Source organism: Grampus griseus (genome assembly GCF_964374135.1).
Source record: "Grampus griseus genome assembly, chromosome: 7".
NCBI classification, from domain to species: Eukaryota; Metazoa; Chordata; class Mammalia; order Artiodactyla; family Delphinidae; genus Grampus; species Grampus griseus.
Window position 1 is genome coordinate 78,540,041 of NC_139001.1, and position 18,329 is coordinate 78,558,369.

The following is an 18,329-nucleotide window of genomic DNA, read 5'->3' on the forward strand; positions in this document are numbered from 1 at the left end:
AAGAATAATGAAATGTAACATGAACTTTTCAGTGTAAAAATTTTTAATATGTTTTTAAATCTCCAAGGTCATACCATTAGCAAGTTAAAAACAAGTTGAAATTTTGAAGACTTTGCTGGTTTTACAAATAGAGAGGCCTGTATTTCTTTTTTTTTTTTGCGGTACGCGGGCCCTTCACTGTTGTGGCCTCTCCCGTTGCGGAGCACAGGCTCCGGACGTGCAGGCTCAGCGTCCATGGCTCACGGGCCCAGCCGCTCCGCGGCATGTGGGATCTTCCCGGACCAGGCAATGAACCCGTGTCCCCTGCATTGGCAGGCGGACTCTCAACCACTGCGCCACCAGGGAAACCCAAGAGAGACCTGTATTTCTAACCCCAAGTGAATCCTATGATGTGGAGAATGAGTCCCAACCAGATCGTTTTATGAGCTCCCTTTCCTGGGTTTACTTCCTGGGAAAGGCTTGCCTCAGGATTGACAGCTTCATGGTGTGGCCCCTGGTCCAAGGAGACTTCCCCTCTGTGTGGTCCCTCCCCGTTCTGACTTTGCTGTCTTGCTGGTACTCTAGGCGGAATACGTCAAAGGCCAAAGGAGAGGGTACGGGCACGGCGCCGCATCTTATGACACCCCTATGATGAGGCAGCTTAAGAAAACTAATGTGCTCATCAGTGATGTAAGACTGGCATCAGTGATCCCATATATCTGTCTTCCTCTTTCTCTCACCTATCTTCTTAGCCTTGGTCAGGGGACTGACCAAGTCGCACTCTTTTCTGTTGGTTTTGTGTTGGAACGTGTAGAATGCTGTGGAAATTTGTCAAAGGATATACTTTTGCACACACCTGTCTTTTCCTGCATGAAACTTTCCCTCTGGAACATGCCTTTGGAACAGGAAGGTAGAGTAGATTTGGAGATGGCCTCCTAACTTCTTTAGGCTGCTGACACCAATCAAAAGCTGAAAACAGACTGAGGATCTCATCTGCAACCACACAAAGAAAGCCTCTGCTGATTACCACTGCTGGCGTTTAATACATTTAAGACTGGCGTTTAATACAGTCTCTCAGTTCAGACATACCCTGAATCAACAGTATAAGCTGCTCAAAATGTTTTCACTCATAGCTTTCACCCTGTTTTACAGTCTCAGTGGCAAGAAACGTTCTAATTCTTGGACCTGCTCTTCAGTCTTTAGAAGCGCCAATATACAGTTCAAGTCCCTGAAAAGGAGCAGAACAACTGGGTGTTAGATCTTTAAATTTAATTGAACTTTGAAAGAATAATTGATCGGAAACCGTTTTCTCACACTATCTGAGCCCTTTGGGGTAATGGACACTGGTATTGCCGTTTGCTGACACACGGCCTTGCATGGTTGCCTCTCACTTCCCTGGTAAACAAGAAAAAGAAGGCTTTTCCATTCCATATGCCATGTGAATGTGGTTTTACTGTACTTCCTGCCTAATCCCACACCTTTCTAAGAATTCTTGGAGTCCTGAATCTGATGTGTGTCCTTATCATGCAAAATATAGTAGTTCTTAAGATCCAGTCAAAAAGGAAGGTCGAGCGTGTTGGCTCAGATTCCCAGCAGCAGTCGTGCTCACCTGCACTTGCTTGGGGCCTTCTTGTGGAAAGAGGAGGCACAATTTTTTTTTTAATTAAAAAGTTAGAAATTTAAATCTACTTCAAATTAACAGAAAAGAACTGAAATGAGACCAGTAGAAAGCTGCTCTTCAAATATTTTCTCAGAAATGAGTTATTTTCTAAAAGATAGAGGATTTTTAGCATTCTTCTAAAAGAAATGGATTTTATTCTCATCAGAGATGGGCCTTTGCGTCTTTCCTTCCCCAGTCTGACTCTGCACATCTAGTTTACTTTGCTTTTTCCTTGTTTCACTGCTCTTGGGATCAGCCCTAGCCTTATGGGTTTCTGTACCCTTAGGAGAAGTTTTCTCTTGGTTCAGACAACTCACCACCTCTGACTTTCCTTAGCAGGCTTTGCATTTCTTTCTTTGGGGAGTGAACTTCCTTTCAGAGAAGAGCCATTGTAGCATTTATTCACATTGTGTTTTCCTGTTATGTTTCCTCCTTCCTCCACTGTGTGTCTGACTCAGTGTGCCTGCATCGTGCTGTACTGTTCTGCATGCTTATTTCGTCTACACATTTCCACTGGAGATTTATTCAAAATAAATGAGCCTCAGCACTGTGAATGCTTTTTCTCTGATGTGGCAGATTTCGTTGTTCTTAGCATTTGAGTGGTCTCCTTTTGTTCCTGTTGTGCTGGATGTGTAAAGTTGTGGGGAAGTAAAGTGATGAAGCATGAGGGGTACTGATTTTAAATGCCTACAGTGTGAAATATCTGGTGACCAGATCCTGGTGTGCTAATAACTTTGAATGAGCGAGTCTTTCCTCTTACCAATAACAGAAACTCTAGGTGTCCCGGAGCATCAAATATTGCCCTTTCAGCTGGCTAACTTCTAGAAGTAGCTCATTTTTCTTTGTTCCTAGAGTGAGTAACTAGTAGAGTTCTACTTCTGGATTAATCCTAGTGACAAAGGCATCAGTCTGTTTTTAAATAAGGAAATGTTTCTGTCACTTTCAGTTTATTCTGTTGAATATCCCTATAAGTAAACCGTCATCTTTAGCTATTTTACCTAGGCATTATGACTGTCTCTTTCTTTCATCAATCAGATCACATTTATTGAGCAACTATTAGTGCCAGGCATTGCGCTTATTTTTTAAATTGAAGTTATTTTGTCCTTTGTGTATTCTTACTTTTATGTATCCTGCAAGTATATTTAATCTTATTTTTCTCATTATGCTAAAGTTATCTCACTTCTTTCCTTCTTCTAGCCTGAAATCATACCGAAGCCATTAACCCCCAAATTCTGTGCTTCTTTTACTCAGAAGTTATGCCAATTTTTTTGCCAATTAAAAAAAAACTTAAAAGATATAGCCAAAGTACATAACAATAAATCTCCTGATTTAATAGATTCCTTACTTCCCACCCTTCTTGATCATTTATAAAGCCTCTTGGAACTCCTGGCAATAGACCTAAAGTGCTTTTGGTTTTGCTAGTTAAGAGGACCAAAATGTTCTGAATCAAATATATTAGATCACTTCTTTGAATTTAGCCTGAAGCCTTTTCCCATGCATTTTTATTCTGCATCAAAAAAACGTGAATATCTTTCATACCTCTGGATAATATAAAAATGAGCAAAACAAATACTATATCACTTGATCTTATTCTCAATTGCTTGTTGTCCCAACATAATTATTAATAGTGCTTTTACTCTTAAAAGTGTCCTAATTTGGATAATAAATTATATGACCCCTTTATGTGTAGCACATACTCTTTTGTATTTACATTTCCTCCATTCCTCAGTCTTCAGATTAATTGATGCTCAGGAATAATTTGGATTTTTGCATTTGCTGTTAGATTAAATACCGAGAAAATTTCAACAAAGAGAAGGGCAAGACACCAAAATACAATCCAAAAGACAGCCAGCTCTTCAAAATCATGAAAGATGCTAATGATCTCACAAGTGAGGTATGTGTTTGTTTAACTGTGGTAAAATATATAATGTGAAATTTGCCATTTTAACTATTTTTAAATATGTAATTCGGTGGCATTAATTACATTCACAATGTTGTCCAACTACCACTGTTATTTCCAAAACTCTTTCATCACCCCAAACACAAACTCTATAACTATTAAGCAATAACTCTCCATTTCCCCCTCCCACCAATCCTGGTAACCTCTGATCTACTTTCTGTCCCTATGAATTTGCCTATTAGAGAGTTCATGTAAGTGGAGTCATACAGTATTTGTCCCTTTTTTTGTCTGGCTTACTTCATTTAGCATAATGTTTTCAAGGTTCATCCATGCTGTAGCATGTGTCAGAACTTCATTCTTTCTTATGGTTGAATAATAGTCCATTGTATGTTTACATCACACTGTGTTTATCCCTTTGTCTGTCGATGGACACTTGAATTGTTTCCACTTTCTGGCTATTGTGAATGAGGTATGGTTTTTCACCGCCATCCCCAGCACTTGTTTCAGGATGGGACATCTTATTATGGTTTCCATTAATACCATTTTCCATTTCCTATTTATGTGATTTCCTTTTTTCCTTTACTGTTGTACAGGTTAAGTATAAGGCTGACTTGAAGAAACTTCACAAACCTGTGACTGACATGAAGGAATCTTTGATAATGAATCATGTCTTGAATACAAGCCAACTCGCCAGTTCTGTAAGCTCAATCATTTGCTCCAGAAACAGCTTGTTTCACCCATTTTCAACTAAATTCCTTCTCTGAGGTCACTTGCATCTCCTTCTCTGCTACTGAGGCACTACATTTATTAGAAAGCTCTCCTGTTCTCTGAGTGCATTCTTCCAAATTACAACATTAATCTACCAGTTCTCCACTGACTCTAACACCTCTCAGAATATAAAAATGCTTCTATTTTGGGGCTATTTAAATTTTTTTTCAAGTAATCACTCCCTTTCCCCCTTCTAAAAACATAGACTTACCATTTGGAATAGTTTCTTTCACGTTTAACTTTGCACCTTAAAACTACTTTGAATAAGCCATATAACCTAAGTGTTTACATCCTTGTATTAACTGACAATACTGAATGTGGATCTTCATTCTTTTAAAACATTTTCTTAAACCCCCTATGTAGTGTTTGCTAATTTTAATTTGGTCTTGGTGCTGTTGCTGTGTAAATATCTAATGTAAAGAGGAAAAATAGGAATGCTGAGCAGCTTTGCCATCAATGTGCCTTTTTTTGCCACCTTCCCCTCAGTACCAGTACAAGAAAAACTATGAGAAGAGTAAAGGCCACTACCACACAATACCCGACAATCTGGAGCAGCTTCATCTAAAAGAGGCCACAGAATTACAGAGTGTAGTAAGTTGACCAAGACTGACTTTTTTCCTGCACATTCTACAATGTAAAAAATTTTGATGTATTCCACTCCTACCCCCCAAGGATGGTAGTTATAGTCGTAGTAACCATTGCTTGAGAAAATATCCAAAGATATTAGGGGCTTTGAATTTAGCAACATGTTGAAACAAATGTTTATGTTATGAATGAGAGCAGTGTGAACATACATTGGAGAAACAGTGCATAGACATGCAATATGTGTTATTCAGGGTACTGACAGGGACTGGTAGCATAAAGATTACATCACAAGGGAGACAGACCCCTTAGAAAAGATTACTAAGGATGATAGGGAGCCTTTGGAGCAGAGGAGTGATATGCTCAGGTCACCACTGAAGTGGTCTCTGGGTGTGGAAGAAACTGCAAAATTTGTAAAATAATTAAGATTCTCAGAGGAAAGAACTTAGAGAAGGAGCTTGCTGTCACATGACCTTCTATATCACAAATTCAACACTATTTAGGTCCCCCATTGGGCATTAACCAAGAGGTCTAAATTACTAGAAATGCTCTCCTGTCATCTGTAAAGCAGCCCATGATCCCGGGCCTCTATTTTATTTTATTTATTTATTTATTTATTTTTGAAAATGTGTTTATTTTATTTAAAAATACCTACATCATCCCTTTCATTTATTTCTTTTTACTTTTTATTTATTTATTTATTTAACATCTTTATTGGAGTATAATTGCTTTACAGTGGTGTTAGTTTCTGCTTTATAACAGAGTGAGTCAGCTATACATGTACATATGTCCCCATATCTCTTCCCTCTTGCGTCTCCCTCCCTCCCACCCTCCCTATCCCACCCCTCTAGGCGGTCACAAAGCACCGAGCTGATCTCCCTCTGCTATGTGGCTGCTTCCCACTAGCTATCTATTTTACGTTTGGTAGTGTATATATGTCCATGCCGCTCTCTCACTTTGTCACAGCTTACCCTTCCTCCTCCCTGTATCCTCAAGTCCATTCTCTAGTAGGTCTGCGTCTTTATTCCCGTCCTGCCCCTAGGTTCTTCTGACCATTTTTTTTCTTTTCTTTTTTTTTAGATTCCATATATATGTGTTAGCATATGGTGTTTGTTTTTCTCTTTCTGACTTACTTCACTCTGTATGACAGACTCTAGGTCCATCCACCTCATTACAAATAACTCAATTTATTTTCTTTCTATGACTGAGTAATATTCCACTGTATATACGTGCCACATCTTCTTTATCCATTCATCTGTTGACCAGGCCTCTATTTTAATGTGTTGTCACAAGAAAGAGAGCTGAGATTGGGCTTTGCTATCAAGATGCTGCGTGACACAGACTTCTGTCTCTATCTCTTTCAATGTCTCCTGTGTAAATTAGGAATATCTATAGGCTCCCCCCATTCCTGGTCACATGTGATGAGGATAAGGAGATTGTATTTGTAAAATAGCCTTGGGGGTCTTTTTGAGAATGATAGGTTTGTTAGTAAGTCAGTCAAAAACTAGTCAACTGGATTTCATTTTTTTTTTTTTTGGTACGCGGGCCTCTCACTGATGTGGCCTCTCCCGTTGCGGAGCACAGGCTCCGAACGCGCAGGCTCAGCAGCCATGGCTCACGGGCCCAGCCGCTCCACGGCATGTGGGATCTTCCTGGACCGGGGCACGAACCCGTATCCCCTGCATTGGCAGGCGGACTCTCAACCACTGTGCCACCAGGGAAGCCCTGGATTTCATTTTTATACCAATCTATATTGGCAGCACTGAATATGTGACCAGTTATGACCTCAATTGAGTTTTTGATATATAATTAAAGCTGTATGCATTATCTATTAAATCAAGACCCCAGGTCCCTCATAAAAGTTCTTATGAAAGAAAAACTGGAGATTTTTATCAGAAATATTGGCTGAGGCTCTGGCTAAAATGTTCACATCTACACACATCAAATCTTGGCCAACCTTATCTATGGGCGGTTTCCCCAGGCACTTTCTTGCCTCACAGCTTCTCTTAGCTGATTCTTCTGCAGTGATTCCTTTGTCTCCTTGAATTGAACACAAATCCTGACCATGCCTTGCAGACAGTAATGATGTTCTCCCACCAGGCCAAAACAAAAAGCTACTGGATCTGAATCACAACAGGAAACTGTTTTGAGTGGCAATGAGATACCACCCACTGGACATAATGTATCAATTAAAAATACTATTGCTAAACTGGTGTCTGTCTACAGATTGGCCAGAGAAGACATATCTCATAAAGCTTTTCATAACTAGGTGAAATACAAAGAAAAGTATGAAAAGGAAAGAGGAAAGCCCATGCTGGACTTTGAAACACCAACATACATCACTGCCAAAGAGTCTCAGCAGATGCAGAGTGGGGTAAGTCCTGCACAAACCCACCACACAGCAAATACACCATCAAACTGATGAAAACAAGCTCTACCCACAGAAGTATCCAGCCTGTTGTTATCCCGAAGTTGTGGATGATGGGACTCTTTAAAATGTGATGACTAAAATCTTTTCCATCTCACGAATCCTGTGGCTCCATTATAAAAAGAAATGATCTGAATAGTAAACATTTACCATATATGTTTTATTTCAACTATCCTTTTCATAGACTTAGAACATAGAAAACTGTTCCTAACACTGAAACAATTTATTTTGAACATAACATAAATTTTTCTTTGAATGAAAAGTTCTCTCTGTGCAGACCTACTGTTGGCTTTGAATTGCTCTTCTCTTAATAGGAAGCCTCCAGTCCCCAAAAGGAAGACTTTTTTCTTTTAATCAGGATTTTTATCAAAATATCAAGTCAACATGACATATTTCCTATTTTAGAAATGTAAGCAGAGGCATCTAAAATAGTTCTTTTAATTTTTAAGCAATAGTAGAGAAGAATGGATCTTATTTTGAATCTTAGAAAGTCTGTTTTCATTGGGAAACAGGCTTATTTTGGATTTCTTTTTGCCTCCCCTCCATGGGCATATCTCCAACCATAAAGATAAATGGTTTTTAATAAAAGTAACATTTTGGGGAGCTTCCTGGTGTGTAGAATGCCAAATAATGAAAAATTTTGAAGGGTTTCAAACAATTGCTGACTCTGGGTAAAGCATCTATGAGAGTTCCTTGTACTATTCTTGATACTCTTCTATAAATGTAAAATTCTGTCAGAATTAAAAATGACAAAAATCAAGTTCCAACATCTCTTCCAAGGCTCCCAGTAAGACAGCCTCATCCAGGGATTGGAGAGGAGATGGGGGAGGTCGTGGCCCTCCCTCTCAACAGTGAGCAAAGCCTGAGAACTTGTCTGTGCTACATTATTCACCTTTATCTGTTCAGTGACTTAATAGTCATGATTATGAAAAAGGCCAAATTTGCATTTGGTGCCCTCAGGTTCCCCTTCCTCTGGGGTGTTTTTGGGTTTTTTTCCCCCTTGAGTCACTTCTAATTGAGAAGTAAAATCTTTTGTTGCCTTCAGAAAAATGTCAACAGGAGAGATGACAGTGGATTGAGAGTCTTGGTGGCATATCCATCCTTCCACTTTCAAAGGGCCAGCCCCCATCACAGCGGCAGACAGACGAATGAGAGGCCACCAAAGTTTCTCAGCCTCTGAGTTTCCTTGGGCCATTTGCTCTACACAGAGTATTTCCAGAACAATCAGGCATATTTCAAATGTGTGACCATTAGCAGAACTAAGATCAAGTTAAGAGGCCATACACAGAAGGAAAATGGAATTATTTTCTTCCTAGGATTGAGAAAGAAATTGTAATAAACATTCTTAACTTGTCTTTCCTTCCTACTCACTTTAGAAAGAATATAAGAAAGATTATGAAGAGTCCATTAAAGGCAGAAACCTGATTGGCCTGGAGGTCACGCCAGCTTTATTACATGTCAAATATGCAACCAAAATAGCCAGCGAGGTAGTGCCTACTTGGTCTTTTCTTTCCCTCCTGATCCAAATAATTGCACTAATGACACTCATCAACGTGTTCCTTCTACCATTTTCACTACCACCTAACTTTTCAGGTTTCAAGTTGGGTTCACATGTGTTTGGTACTACCCCCTCATCTGCTACCCATGTTAATTCTTCTAATTTTTTAATTGAATACCTAATAAAATGTGCTTACCTCAGCCTTCTATTAATTTCTAGTTTCTTATTTGACATTGAATATTAACTGATGAAGCTTATACCCTGCCTTTATTCATATCTTTATTTACTAAACTGTAACTCTTTAAAATTAGAAGGATTTTTTATTTTGTTTTGGCTCTTCACCAAAGAGGAATAATCCAGGCTTTCTTGTCAGCATTGTTGCTTGTATTCTGTGCCGTAGAAAGAGTACAGGAAAGATCTAGAGGAAGGCATCCGTGGGAAGGGTCTCAGTGAAATGGAAGATACGCCCGACATGCTAAGAGCAAAGAACGCCACTCAGATCCTCAATGAGGTGGGCACACAGCCAACTGCATGCACAGAATCAACCCAGCATCTCCTCCTTCTTAGCCAAGTTGCATAAAAAACCAGAAAGCAATAAAAAGAGAGTTTTTGTATTTCAGATTCCATATTCAACATGGTTATTAACCATTAAATAAAATATCTCGATTTTGGATGTGTTGATATTATAACAGTCTGTTTCTGTAGTGGCTATTGTAACCTGTTATTTATCTAATATTATTTGATTTAACCTTGATACATTTGTTGTGCCCATTTAAATAAAGGCAGCACACTGGAGTGGTGGGCACCTAAGTATAATCCTTTACATACCAAACCAGATTTAAAATGTGCTTTTATACTTTAATTTTCTAAGTAGAGAATGCTAAAAAGCGTTCCAAAGGACGCCTGGCATGAGTAGAATAGTTTCCTAAAGTGGTCTGCTGTTGTCACCACTCCATCCTGCCGCAGGGAAAGGTGAAGGCGACATCAGCAACTGAGGTGGCATGAGTTAAGTAACTTTTTTTTTTTTTTAATGCTACTATAGAAAGAATATAAGAGAGACCTGGAGCTGGAAGTCAAAGGAAGAGGCCTGAATGCCATGGCCAATGAAACTCCCGACTTCCTCAGAGCCAGGAATGCTACAGATATTGCCAGTCAGGTCAGTGTTACTGTTCCATGTCAGTCTTTCAACAAAAAAAGTAGCTGAGATTACAAGGACACAGTGTTGTCCTTCTGTTGTCTTGTTGATCAGTTACAGTTAAACACATATAGTGGCATCCCTAAATATCCACATGGTGGAATGCATTCCGATGAAAGGATCAGGGGCCCTTTGCCAGGGCTGCTTTCATCTGTCCTTCTCCTAGCTCTTCTGTAAACAACTGATGCCTTACTATCTGTTGTTTCTCTCTCTCCTTCTGCTTTCCCCTACCCTACCCAACACCACCCTGCCCCCGCCGCCAACTAGATAGTAAGCCTTTCAACAGCTAGGACTCAACCTTTCTTTCTGAATCTCACTCTTTAGCATAAAGCTATAGACACAATAGGGAAAAAATGTTGGCTAGCAAATAAATGAATCCTTTTGGATAAGAAATATTAATCACTTCTTAGTCAAACTAAGCCAACAAATGTGCACATTGTAACCATTTACCCAACTATTGGATGTCCTTTTGCAGGTTAAGTATAAGCAATCAGCAGAAATGGAAAAAGCCAATTTTACTTCTGTGGTTGATACTCCGGAGATCATTCATGCCCAACAAGTCAAGAACCTTTCAAGCCAGGTAAGGACATTCATCAGAACATCACTTATTGACCCCAATCATGAAGAACAAGTCTGTCCATTAATACCAAAGAAGACTCTTTCAAATCACAATTTTTCCCAGTGAAAAAGAAGGGGTTCGTCTATGATGCAAGTTGGAATTAGAGTTGAGGTTTCCGTAGCAGAATTAAAATAAAGGAGGGAATTTTAAGGTACTGAAGAACTCTTACATGGTACCACCCATAATTTTTTTTAATTTATTTTTCCAGTTTTATTGAGATAAAATTGACATATATGACTGTATAAGTTTAAAGTGTACAGTGTAATGGTTTGGCTTATATTTACTGTGAAATGATTGCTTCCATAAGTTTAGATAGCATCCATCATCTCATAGAGATACAGTAAAGAGAGAAAGCAAAACAAAAAGACAAAAATTTTGCCCTGTGATGTGAACTCTCAGTATTTACTCTCTTAACACCTTTCACATGTAACATAGAGCTGTGTTAGAGCTGCATTCACTGTAGTCGTCGTCATGCTGTACATGACATCCCTAGTACTTATTTATCTTATAACTGGAAGTTTGTCACTTTTGACCACCTTTCTCCAGTTCCACCTCACCCTCATGAGTCTCCCGCCTCTGGTAACCACAAATCTGATCTTTTCTAGGCATTTGTTTTGATTTTAGATTCCACAAATAGGTGAGATCATACAGTGTTTGTCTTTCTCTGTCTGACTTCTCTCATTTAATGTAATGCCCTCAAGGTCCACCCATGTTGTTGCAAATGGCAGGATTTTCTCAGTTTTTATTCCATTGTACATATATACCACAACTTTTTTTTTTTTTTTTTTTTTTTTGCGGTACGCGGGCCTCTCACTGTTGTGGCCTCTCCCGTTGCGGAGCACAGGCTCCGGACGCGCAGGCTCAGCGGCCATGGCTCACGGGCACAGCCGCTCCGCGGCATGTGGGATCTTCCCGGACCGGGGCACGAACCCATGTCCCCTGCATCGGCAGGCAGACTCCCAACCACTGTGCCACCAGGGAAGCCCCTACCGCAACTTTTTTATCCATCATCTGTTGGTAGACGCTTAGGTTGTTTCCATGTCTTGGCTATTGTAAATAATGCTGCTATGAACATGAAAGTGAGGGTATTTCAAGTTAATGTTTTCGAATCCTTTGGATATATTCCTAGAAGTGGAATTTCTGGATCGTATGGTAGTTCTGTTTTTAATTTTTTGTGGATCCTCTATACTGTTTTCCATAGTGTCAAAACCAGTTTACAATCCCACCAACAGTGCACTATTCTCCACATCCTCACCAGCATTTGTTATCTCTTGTATTTTCGATGATGGCCATTCTAACAGGCATGAGTTACCACCTGTAATTAAAGAATCAGTCTCATAATGTGGATGTAAAATTTGTGTGCAAATCTGGAAGAAACAAAGTAGACCGCCCACATTTGGATTATCAATTTTTTTAAATAAGATTGAGATTATGTCATCAATGCTAACCACACAATCTAACCCTGATTCCTCTTATGATGGGTAACTCTCCATCTTCCTACAAATAGAGAGATAAAGAAAAGTAAGATGTCCTTCATACACCAGGATATACCCTCATTTTTTTAATCTTCACTGCTGATCAGGAATCTGCAATTTACTTGAGTAGCCCCAAATTAGAATTTTTGCCTGTCTCCTAATCAGTGAGTTCTAAAGCAGTAGTTGCCTGGCCTGACTATACTTAGTAAACACCTGGGAATGTAGATTTCCTGGTCCCACCCTGGGAGCTCTGGCCAGGAGCCTGGACCACACCTGCTCACAGCTCAGCGAAAATATCCTTGTCACCAACCAAGGACTGGCATTCAGGAGGCCTTGCTGATGGCTCTTAACCCTCCTGCTTTTCTCCACCTGCCTGTTGAATAGCCTGGCTCCATCCAGTTCACTGTAGACATCCCCAAGTCCCTGCCAGGAACCTCAGGGGCTGTCAACCTCCCTCGTGTGCACCAGTCCACAGGGGCCTCCTCTGCCAGCTTTGCCATGACAATGGGTCCTATTACATGCCTGGGCTCAGTTCTCCTGGAAAGAAAAGGCGTGGCACTCACTGACCCAGAGGGCTCTGTTTTATAACTCCCTAACATCCTTAAATAGTCAAAAAAATATAAAGGACTTCCCCTCTGCTGAGTAGGAAGGGCTATTTTAGGTCCCATTGGCCCATATCCCTGTGTTATTCCCTATCCTTATTTCTTGGAATCTATTTCCAGAAAAAGTACAAGGAAGATGCAGAGAAGTGCATGTCATATTATGAGACCGTTTTGGACACCCCAGAGATGCAGAGGATCCGGGAGAACCAAAAGAACTTCAGCCTTGTGAGTTTTTATTGAGTCTAAGACACAGCTCACTGGTACCTGGGATGAGATGGGGCAAGAAGGATGCCTCTGGGCACACATGCTTGCGTATCTACCTGCAGCAGCCCTCCACACCTCCCACCCCCCCGCCCGGGAGCTGTGTGCTCCTGTCTTCTCTGAACTCACCTTATATCTCAATCCCAACTCATAGCATGAAAGACCCATCTCTTAACTTTGTTGGTGGTTTCCTGTCACCGAATATGAACTATCACCATCTTCATTGGTGGTGACATCTTTTTCAAAATTAACTCTAGGCAAGATATATATATTTAAAAACTAGTTTTAGGGCTTAAAAATTTAGTTTCTTCACAAAATTCTTATTAAAGAAATTCCCGTTGGCTATGTGACTATGATTATTGTAGCATAGAAATTTTTTTTAAATATAAGATTTTAACTTCCTTTACACAATATAGGACAATACAATATATAAAACAATGTTGAAATCTTACCAAGATGTTTGCTCTTTTTTCATAGCTTCAATACCAGTGTGACCTTAAAAACAGTAAAGGAAAAATTACAGTTGTTCAAGACACGCCAGAAATACTGCGTGTTAAAGAAAATCAAAAGAATTTCAGCTCGGTATATTTACTATTTATTTTCCATTTAATGCTAACCTAATAATATCAGGCTCCTCTTTGAAAATATACTAGCCGTACGTTGTTCAGACAATTAACATCTAACCTCCTCAGTTAATGCTAGCAGTTATTTGTTAAAATTCCCCATACTTTGCTCTAAAATCATCACCCCAGAGACCATTTGAAATAACAACTTAAATCTGCTAACAAAGGAGCTTTTTTCTTTTTAACTTTTTAAATCCCAGAGCAGTAACGTGTTGTCTTGCTCCAGAAGATGGATTTCTTTCTGACACTGTGATTTATTATCCTTTCCCAAAATAACTGACTTTGTATTTCTTTAATGGATTTTGTGTTTCACATGGGAGGGTTTTTTAATCAACATTTTCTGGTTTTTCTCATCATGTATTAATACAGTATGATAATCTTAAAAGAAATTTCAAGATCTGGAAATTCAGATGTGTGTTGTATACATGGTTTGAGTTATTGATGCTGATGCAGAAGACAGTCCAGATACTCCAGCACTTGCCTAAAAACATTCTCTAGTGTCTTCTGTTTTCACAGAAGCCAAGTTTCCTAGTCTTTCTCCAGGGATTGCTGGGTTTTCCTTTCTTCTGTGTAACACTGTCCTGATTCTGAATGCCCAGGTTTTATATAAAGAAGATGTCTCACCAGGAACGGCGATTGGAAAGACACCTGAGATGATGAGAGTGAAGCAAACCCAGGACCATATTAGCTCGGTAAAGACAGCCACTGGGGACTCACTTTCAAAATTTTCTGCTCGCCTTTGAAGATTTACACTGATGTCTGAGCTGCACTCATGACTTTTGTCACCAGAGGCAGCTTAAGTTGCTAAAATAAGGGTCATCTCATAATGCAGTGCCAAGGCAGTTTTCATGAGGGCTGGTTAGATGTAAAAAATGGAGAGGCCTGTGTCAAAGCAAACCAGAGCTGGACAGTAGTTTAAGCAGTTAAAACAACAACAAAAAAGATTTTTATTCAGGACAATTGTGATATAGGGGCAAAGAGATCTTGGTATAGAGCTGAGCTCAATTCTAAATACAACAAGGGAAAGGAGGGATTTATGGGGGCGGGGATGGTTGGACAGGGATGGGGGGATGGGGAGGTTGGGGTGTGGAGAAAGGATAAGTGGATGGAAAATTACTCAGAAGAAACATCGGGGGTAAATGGGGGATTCTGCCTAAACCGACCTACCAGGATTTTTGCTGGAGGCAGGTCAAGGTGATCAGACTTCTCCTGGGGGATTGGGGGCGGAGGGCGTTAAGGAATTTGATCAGATATCAAGGATGATGAGACATCCAGGGTGGGGAATTTTGGCTAAACTGACTTAGCAGGTTTCTGGCTAAAATTGGGAGGTGCAGAGATGGTCTAGGAAGTCGGAAGCTCAAGGCCTAGTTGGGAAGAAGGTTCAGAGGAGCCTGAGTCAAGTTTGGTCAAGAAGAGACTCATTGTCACCTGTAAGAAAGTAGCAGTTGGGAGAGTCAGAGACTGGCTCTTCCTGGTGTGTATATGTGAGTGTGTCCATCCTGGGCCAATGAACTGTGGCTGTAAGACATGGAGACCCCAGGGAAGAGAAGGGGCTTCAGTCTAAGTGTGGACCCCACCCCAAAGAGACCAGAGAGAGCCCAAATGTCCGTGTCCTTGGCACGGACCCAGTATCAGCATGTGGCCCCCTTCCCCCTAAGCATAGGTTTTGTGCTGTTTAAACTGCGACTTCGCACGTCGCGGGGCTACTAATCAAACGCATGCACACGTTCCCACTTTTACACCTGCAGGTGAAGTATAAGGAGGCGGTTGGACAAGGAACCCCCATCCCAGACCTGCCTGAAGTGAAGCGCGTCAAGGAGACACAGAAGCACATCAGCTCGGTAATGCGCCCCCGGCCTCTCCCCCACACTCAGCCCTCCCCCCGCCGGCTGGCTTGTCTCACCCCGTGTCCCTTCTGCTGGGCTTCCCAAGCCCGAGGATGGCGCGAATCCTCCCTGCCCTGTGAGGGGCAGTGCGGTTTGCAAAAGCAGAAGAGGAAACTGTCTTTACGTAATCAAGGAGCACAAGGCACTAGGCTTCGTGATTGCTCATCATACCTGCAGTTTCTAAAGTAAAATGTGCCGACTGTAGTAATAAGTTTATTGGGATGATCTCAAGGTAGTTAACCAAAAGCATATACATATAAACATAAAATAGAAAAGAAATATGTATACATGCATGGATGTATATACATACCTCAGGGCATTCTCCACGGTCCGGAAGACCCTAGGCAGCCTAGCGACGTCTCCGCGGCCACCTCCCCTCCCTTGCCCTGTATCCTCTGCTCTCTCCTTGTAAATACAGCGCGTGTTCAAGGCGCTGGCTGTCATCTACCCACAAGGGTATATTATACCTTAACCCTGTTCTCTAACAGGAATCGCAGGCACCTGTGCGCAGTGTGTGTTTTGGGGGAGGTGGGATTCTCCCACACCTGAAATATCAGGTTTAGTACACATTTCTCCCGACCTTCTGTCCGGCTAGCCCTGTCTCCGCCCACCCCCCCGTCCCGCCTCCCCCAGCGCGCACGCGCGCCGCCCTTCCATCCGTAAGCAGTTTCTAAGCAATTGCTGGCTACTAGCAAAAGATTGTGTGAAGTTTGGGAAATAGTTGATGGCCCATAAAAGGTGAGGATCTTGGTTTCAGAGATCCGCCTGGCCCCTGGAGGCCTGAACTCTCATTTAATTTCCATTAGAAGACAGTTGCTATTTCTCTTGCAAGTCGTTTGTATTATTTAGACCTCATTCCCTTCGCATTCCCTTCCTATACTCTGGCTCCCAGTGGTACAGACTGCATTTAGAATTACATGTCCACTAATCCAGGAAAACCAGCCCGCATCTCCTTTGCTGCTTCTGATTGCAACTTCTTGCCTTTCTCTGATTTTGTTTTGTTCTGTGGTCCACGATCTGTTCCGTTGCCTTGCCTAGTAAAGAAATACAACTTTGTACCAAGGTGGTAGATATTTAAAGATCCTGAAAAGTTTCCTAGCAAAGAAAAGATATCAACACTAGTTTGTCAGTGATTTTAGGAATTAATCTGTGACACAAACCCCTAGGATTTCTGTGTTGCTCCCCAGCCTGTGCTCTAGTGCAACATAGAATCCATCCATTTAAAAAGAATTCATTCCTTCCTTTAGGCTGAAAATTCTTAACATTGGGAGGGAAGGAGGAATGGAAGAAGCTAAGAGGCTCTGGAAGTTCCTTACTTGTTTCATTAACATTTACAGTCCTTTGACACTACCCAGAACAAATAGGGACTCTTCCCTGTTCAAAAACACTAATTGGCAAGACCCAGCAGTCATCAGTAAAAATTTCAGAGAAAAATGCTCTTCCTGGAAAAATAAACTGTTTAAGTCTCCTTGCATTAAGGGTACGTGCAGTCTAAAGGCCAGCTAGGAATTTTCAGAAGAAAATACAAAACAAACAGAAAATTCTCAACAACTGTGAAGGAACAGAGGATCACATGGTTAGAAAAATCTAAGCCAAGCCATCTATTGAAGTACACATCTATTGTGGACCCATTATATTCAAGGGGCTAATACTAGATGTTATGAAATGGTTAGACTTTTTTCATTGTTAAATTCATTAGCACTATTTAATGCATTTTAGGAATGTACTAAATGTTGACTACAGAAAATGCATAATTTAGTAGTCTTCAAGGTAGTAAAATTACTACTTTTGAAGAGACAACATAGATATTTGTGGCATTTCCTTCCTTATTCCCTGAGTGTCATGTTTGAAGGCTAGATTGCTTTTATGAGTTTCCACCAAATAGCCCACATATAGCTGTAATCCAAAGGATTCGTGGTCATTTTACTTTTTTAGATGTTCTAATTATCTTCTACAGGTTTTGTACAAAGAAAACTTGGGAACAGGCATTCCAACCCCTGTCACTCCAGAGATTGAGAGAGTCAAACGCAATCAAGAGAACTTTAGCTCGGTATTTACAAATATATCAAATAAGATACTTGATTTCCCATTAAAAAAATTACCGGAATAACCCATCATCCTTTTTTAAAAAGCAACATCTTAACACCAATTTTGTGTGTGTCCGTGTGTGTATGTGTGTTCCACCTGACCAAGACCATCTGGACTTACACAAAATGACTCAATTTTCTGATGGTATTTTAACACTTTTGGCGACTGACAAGTGTGAGCACTTAGATCTGAAATACTGTAAATAGAATTAACGTTAAGATTCCTCACCATTCATAACTCAACCTTTTCTGTGGTACCTTTTCATGCCCAGAATTAGCATTGTAGAGTTTATCCTTAAAATGTGAAGTAAAAAATAAAAGCATTATCCTTACTAAATATTACTCACTAAAAAACCCCCTCCTCACACCCACCCCCTGCCCCCCATCTTCTCTCTTCCTTAATCTTTGTGTTTGTTTTGAATGTCTTTTGGGTACTTTCTTGTATCTCACAGGTTTTGTACAAAGAAAATCTGGGGAAAGGAACCCCAACCCCTGTCACTCCAGAGATGGAGAGAGTCAAACGCAATCAAGAGAACTTTAGCTCGGTATTTCTTAGGGGCCAAAAAATAAAATCCCTTATTTTTTATTTAAAATAATATTTTTAACACATTACCAATATATAATTTTCCTGTAAAAATACTAAATTCATATAATGAAAATGATACCAAATATTACCTCAGTTTTCAACCCAAATCTAATTTAGTATTTTAGTTCTGCTGTGAAATTTTAACTATGTTTTTCCTAAAACGTAGCTATTGATCACATT

General features: G+C 40.4%; 1 protein-coding gene across 15 annotated transcripts in view; it reads left to right on the plus strand.

Annotated features, from left to right (window-relative positions):
• Window positions 1–18,329, plus strand: part of NEB (nebulin) — a 226,501-nt gene that overhangs the window by 194,546 nt on the left and 13,626 nt on the right. For 14 of the 15 annotated variants that reach the window (XM_082658063.1, XM_082658062.1, XM_082658065.1 and 11 more), the window contains 14 exons: window positions 3,423–3,533; window positions 4,133–4,237; window positions 4,794–4,898; window positions 7,159–7,263; window positions 8,694–8,804; window positions 9,216–9,326; window positions 9,858–9,971; window positions 10,486–10,590; window positions 12,827–12,931; window positions 13,445–13,549; window positions 14,190–14,282; window positions 15,339–15,431; window positions 17,434–17,526; window positions 18,016–18,108. In XM_082658063.1, coding sequence (XP_082514189.1) covers window positions 3,423–3,533; window positions 4,133–4,237; window positions 4,794–4,898; window positions 7,159–7,263; window positions 8,694–8,804; window positions 9,216–9,326; window positions 9,858–9,971; window positions 10,486–10,590; window positions 12,827–12,931; window positions 13,445–13,549; window positions 14,190–14,282; window positions 15,339–15,431; window positions 17,434–17,526; window positions 18,016–18,108 — 1,449 coding nt within the window. The remainder of the gene's footprint in view (window positions 1–3,422; window positions 3,534–4,132; window positions 4,238–4,793; window positions 4,899–7,158; window positions 7,264–8,693; window positions 8,805–9,215; window positions 9,327–9,857; window positions 9,972–10,485; window positions 10,591–12,826; window positions 12,932–13,444; window positions 13,550–14,189; window positions 14,283–15,338; window positions 15,432–17,433; window positions 17,527–18,015; window positions 18,109–18,329) is intronic. The other variant, XM_082658064.1, reaches the window with a different exon arrangement.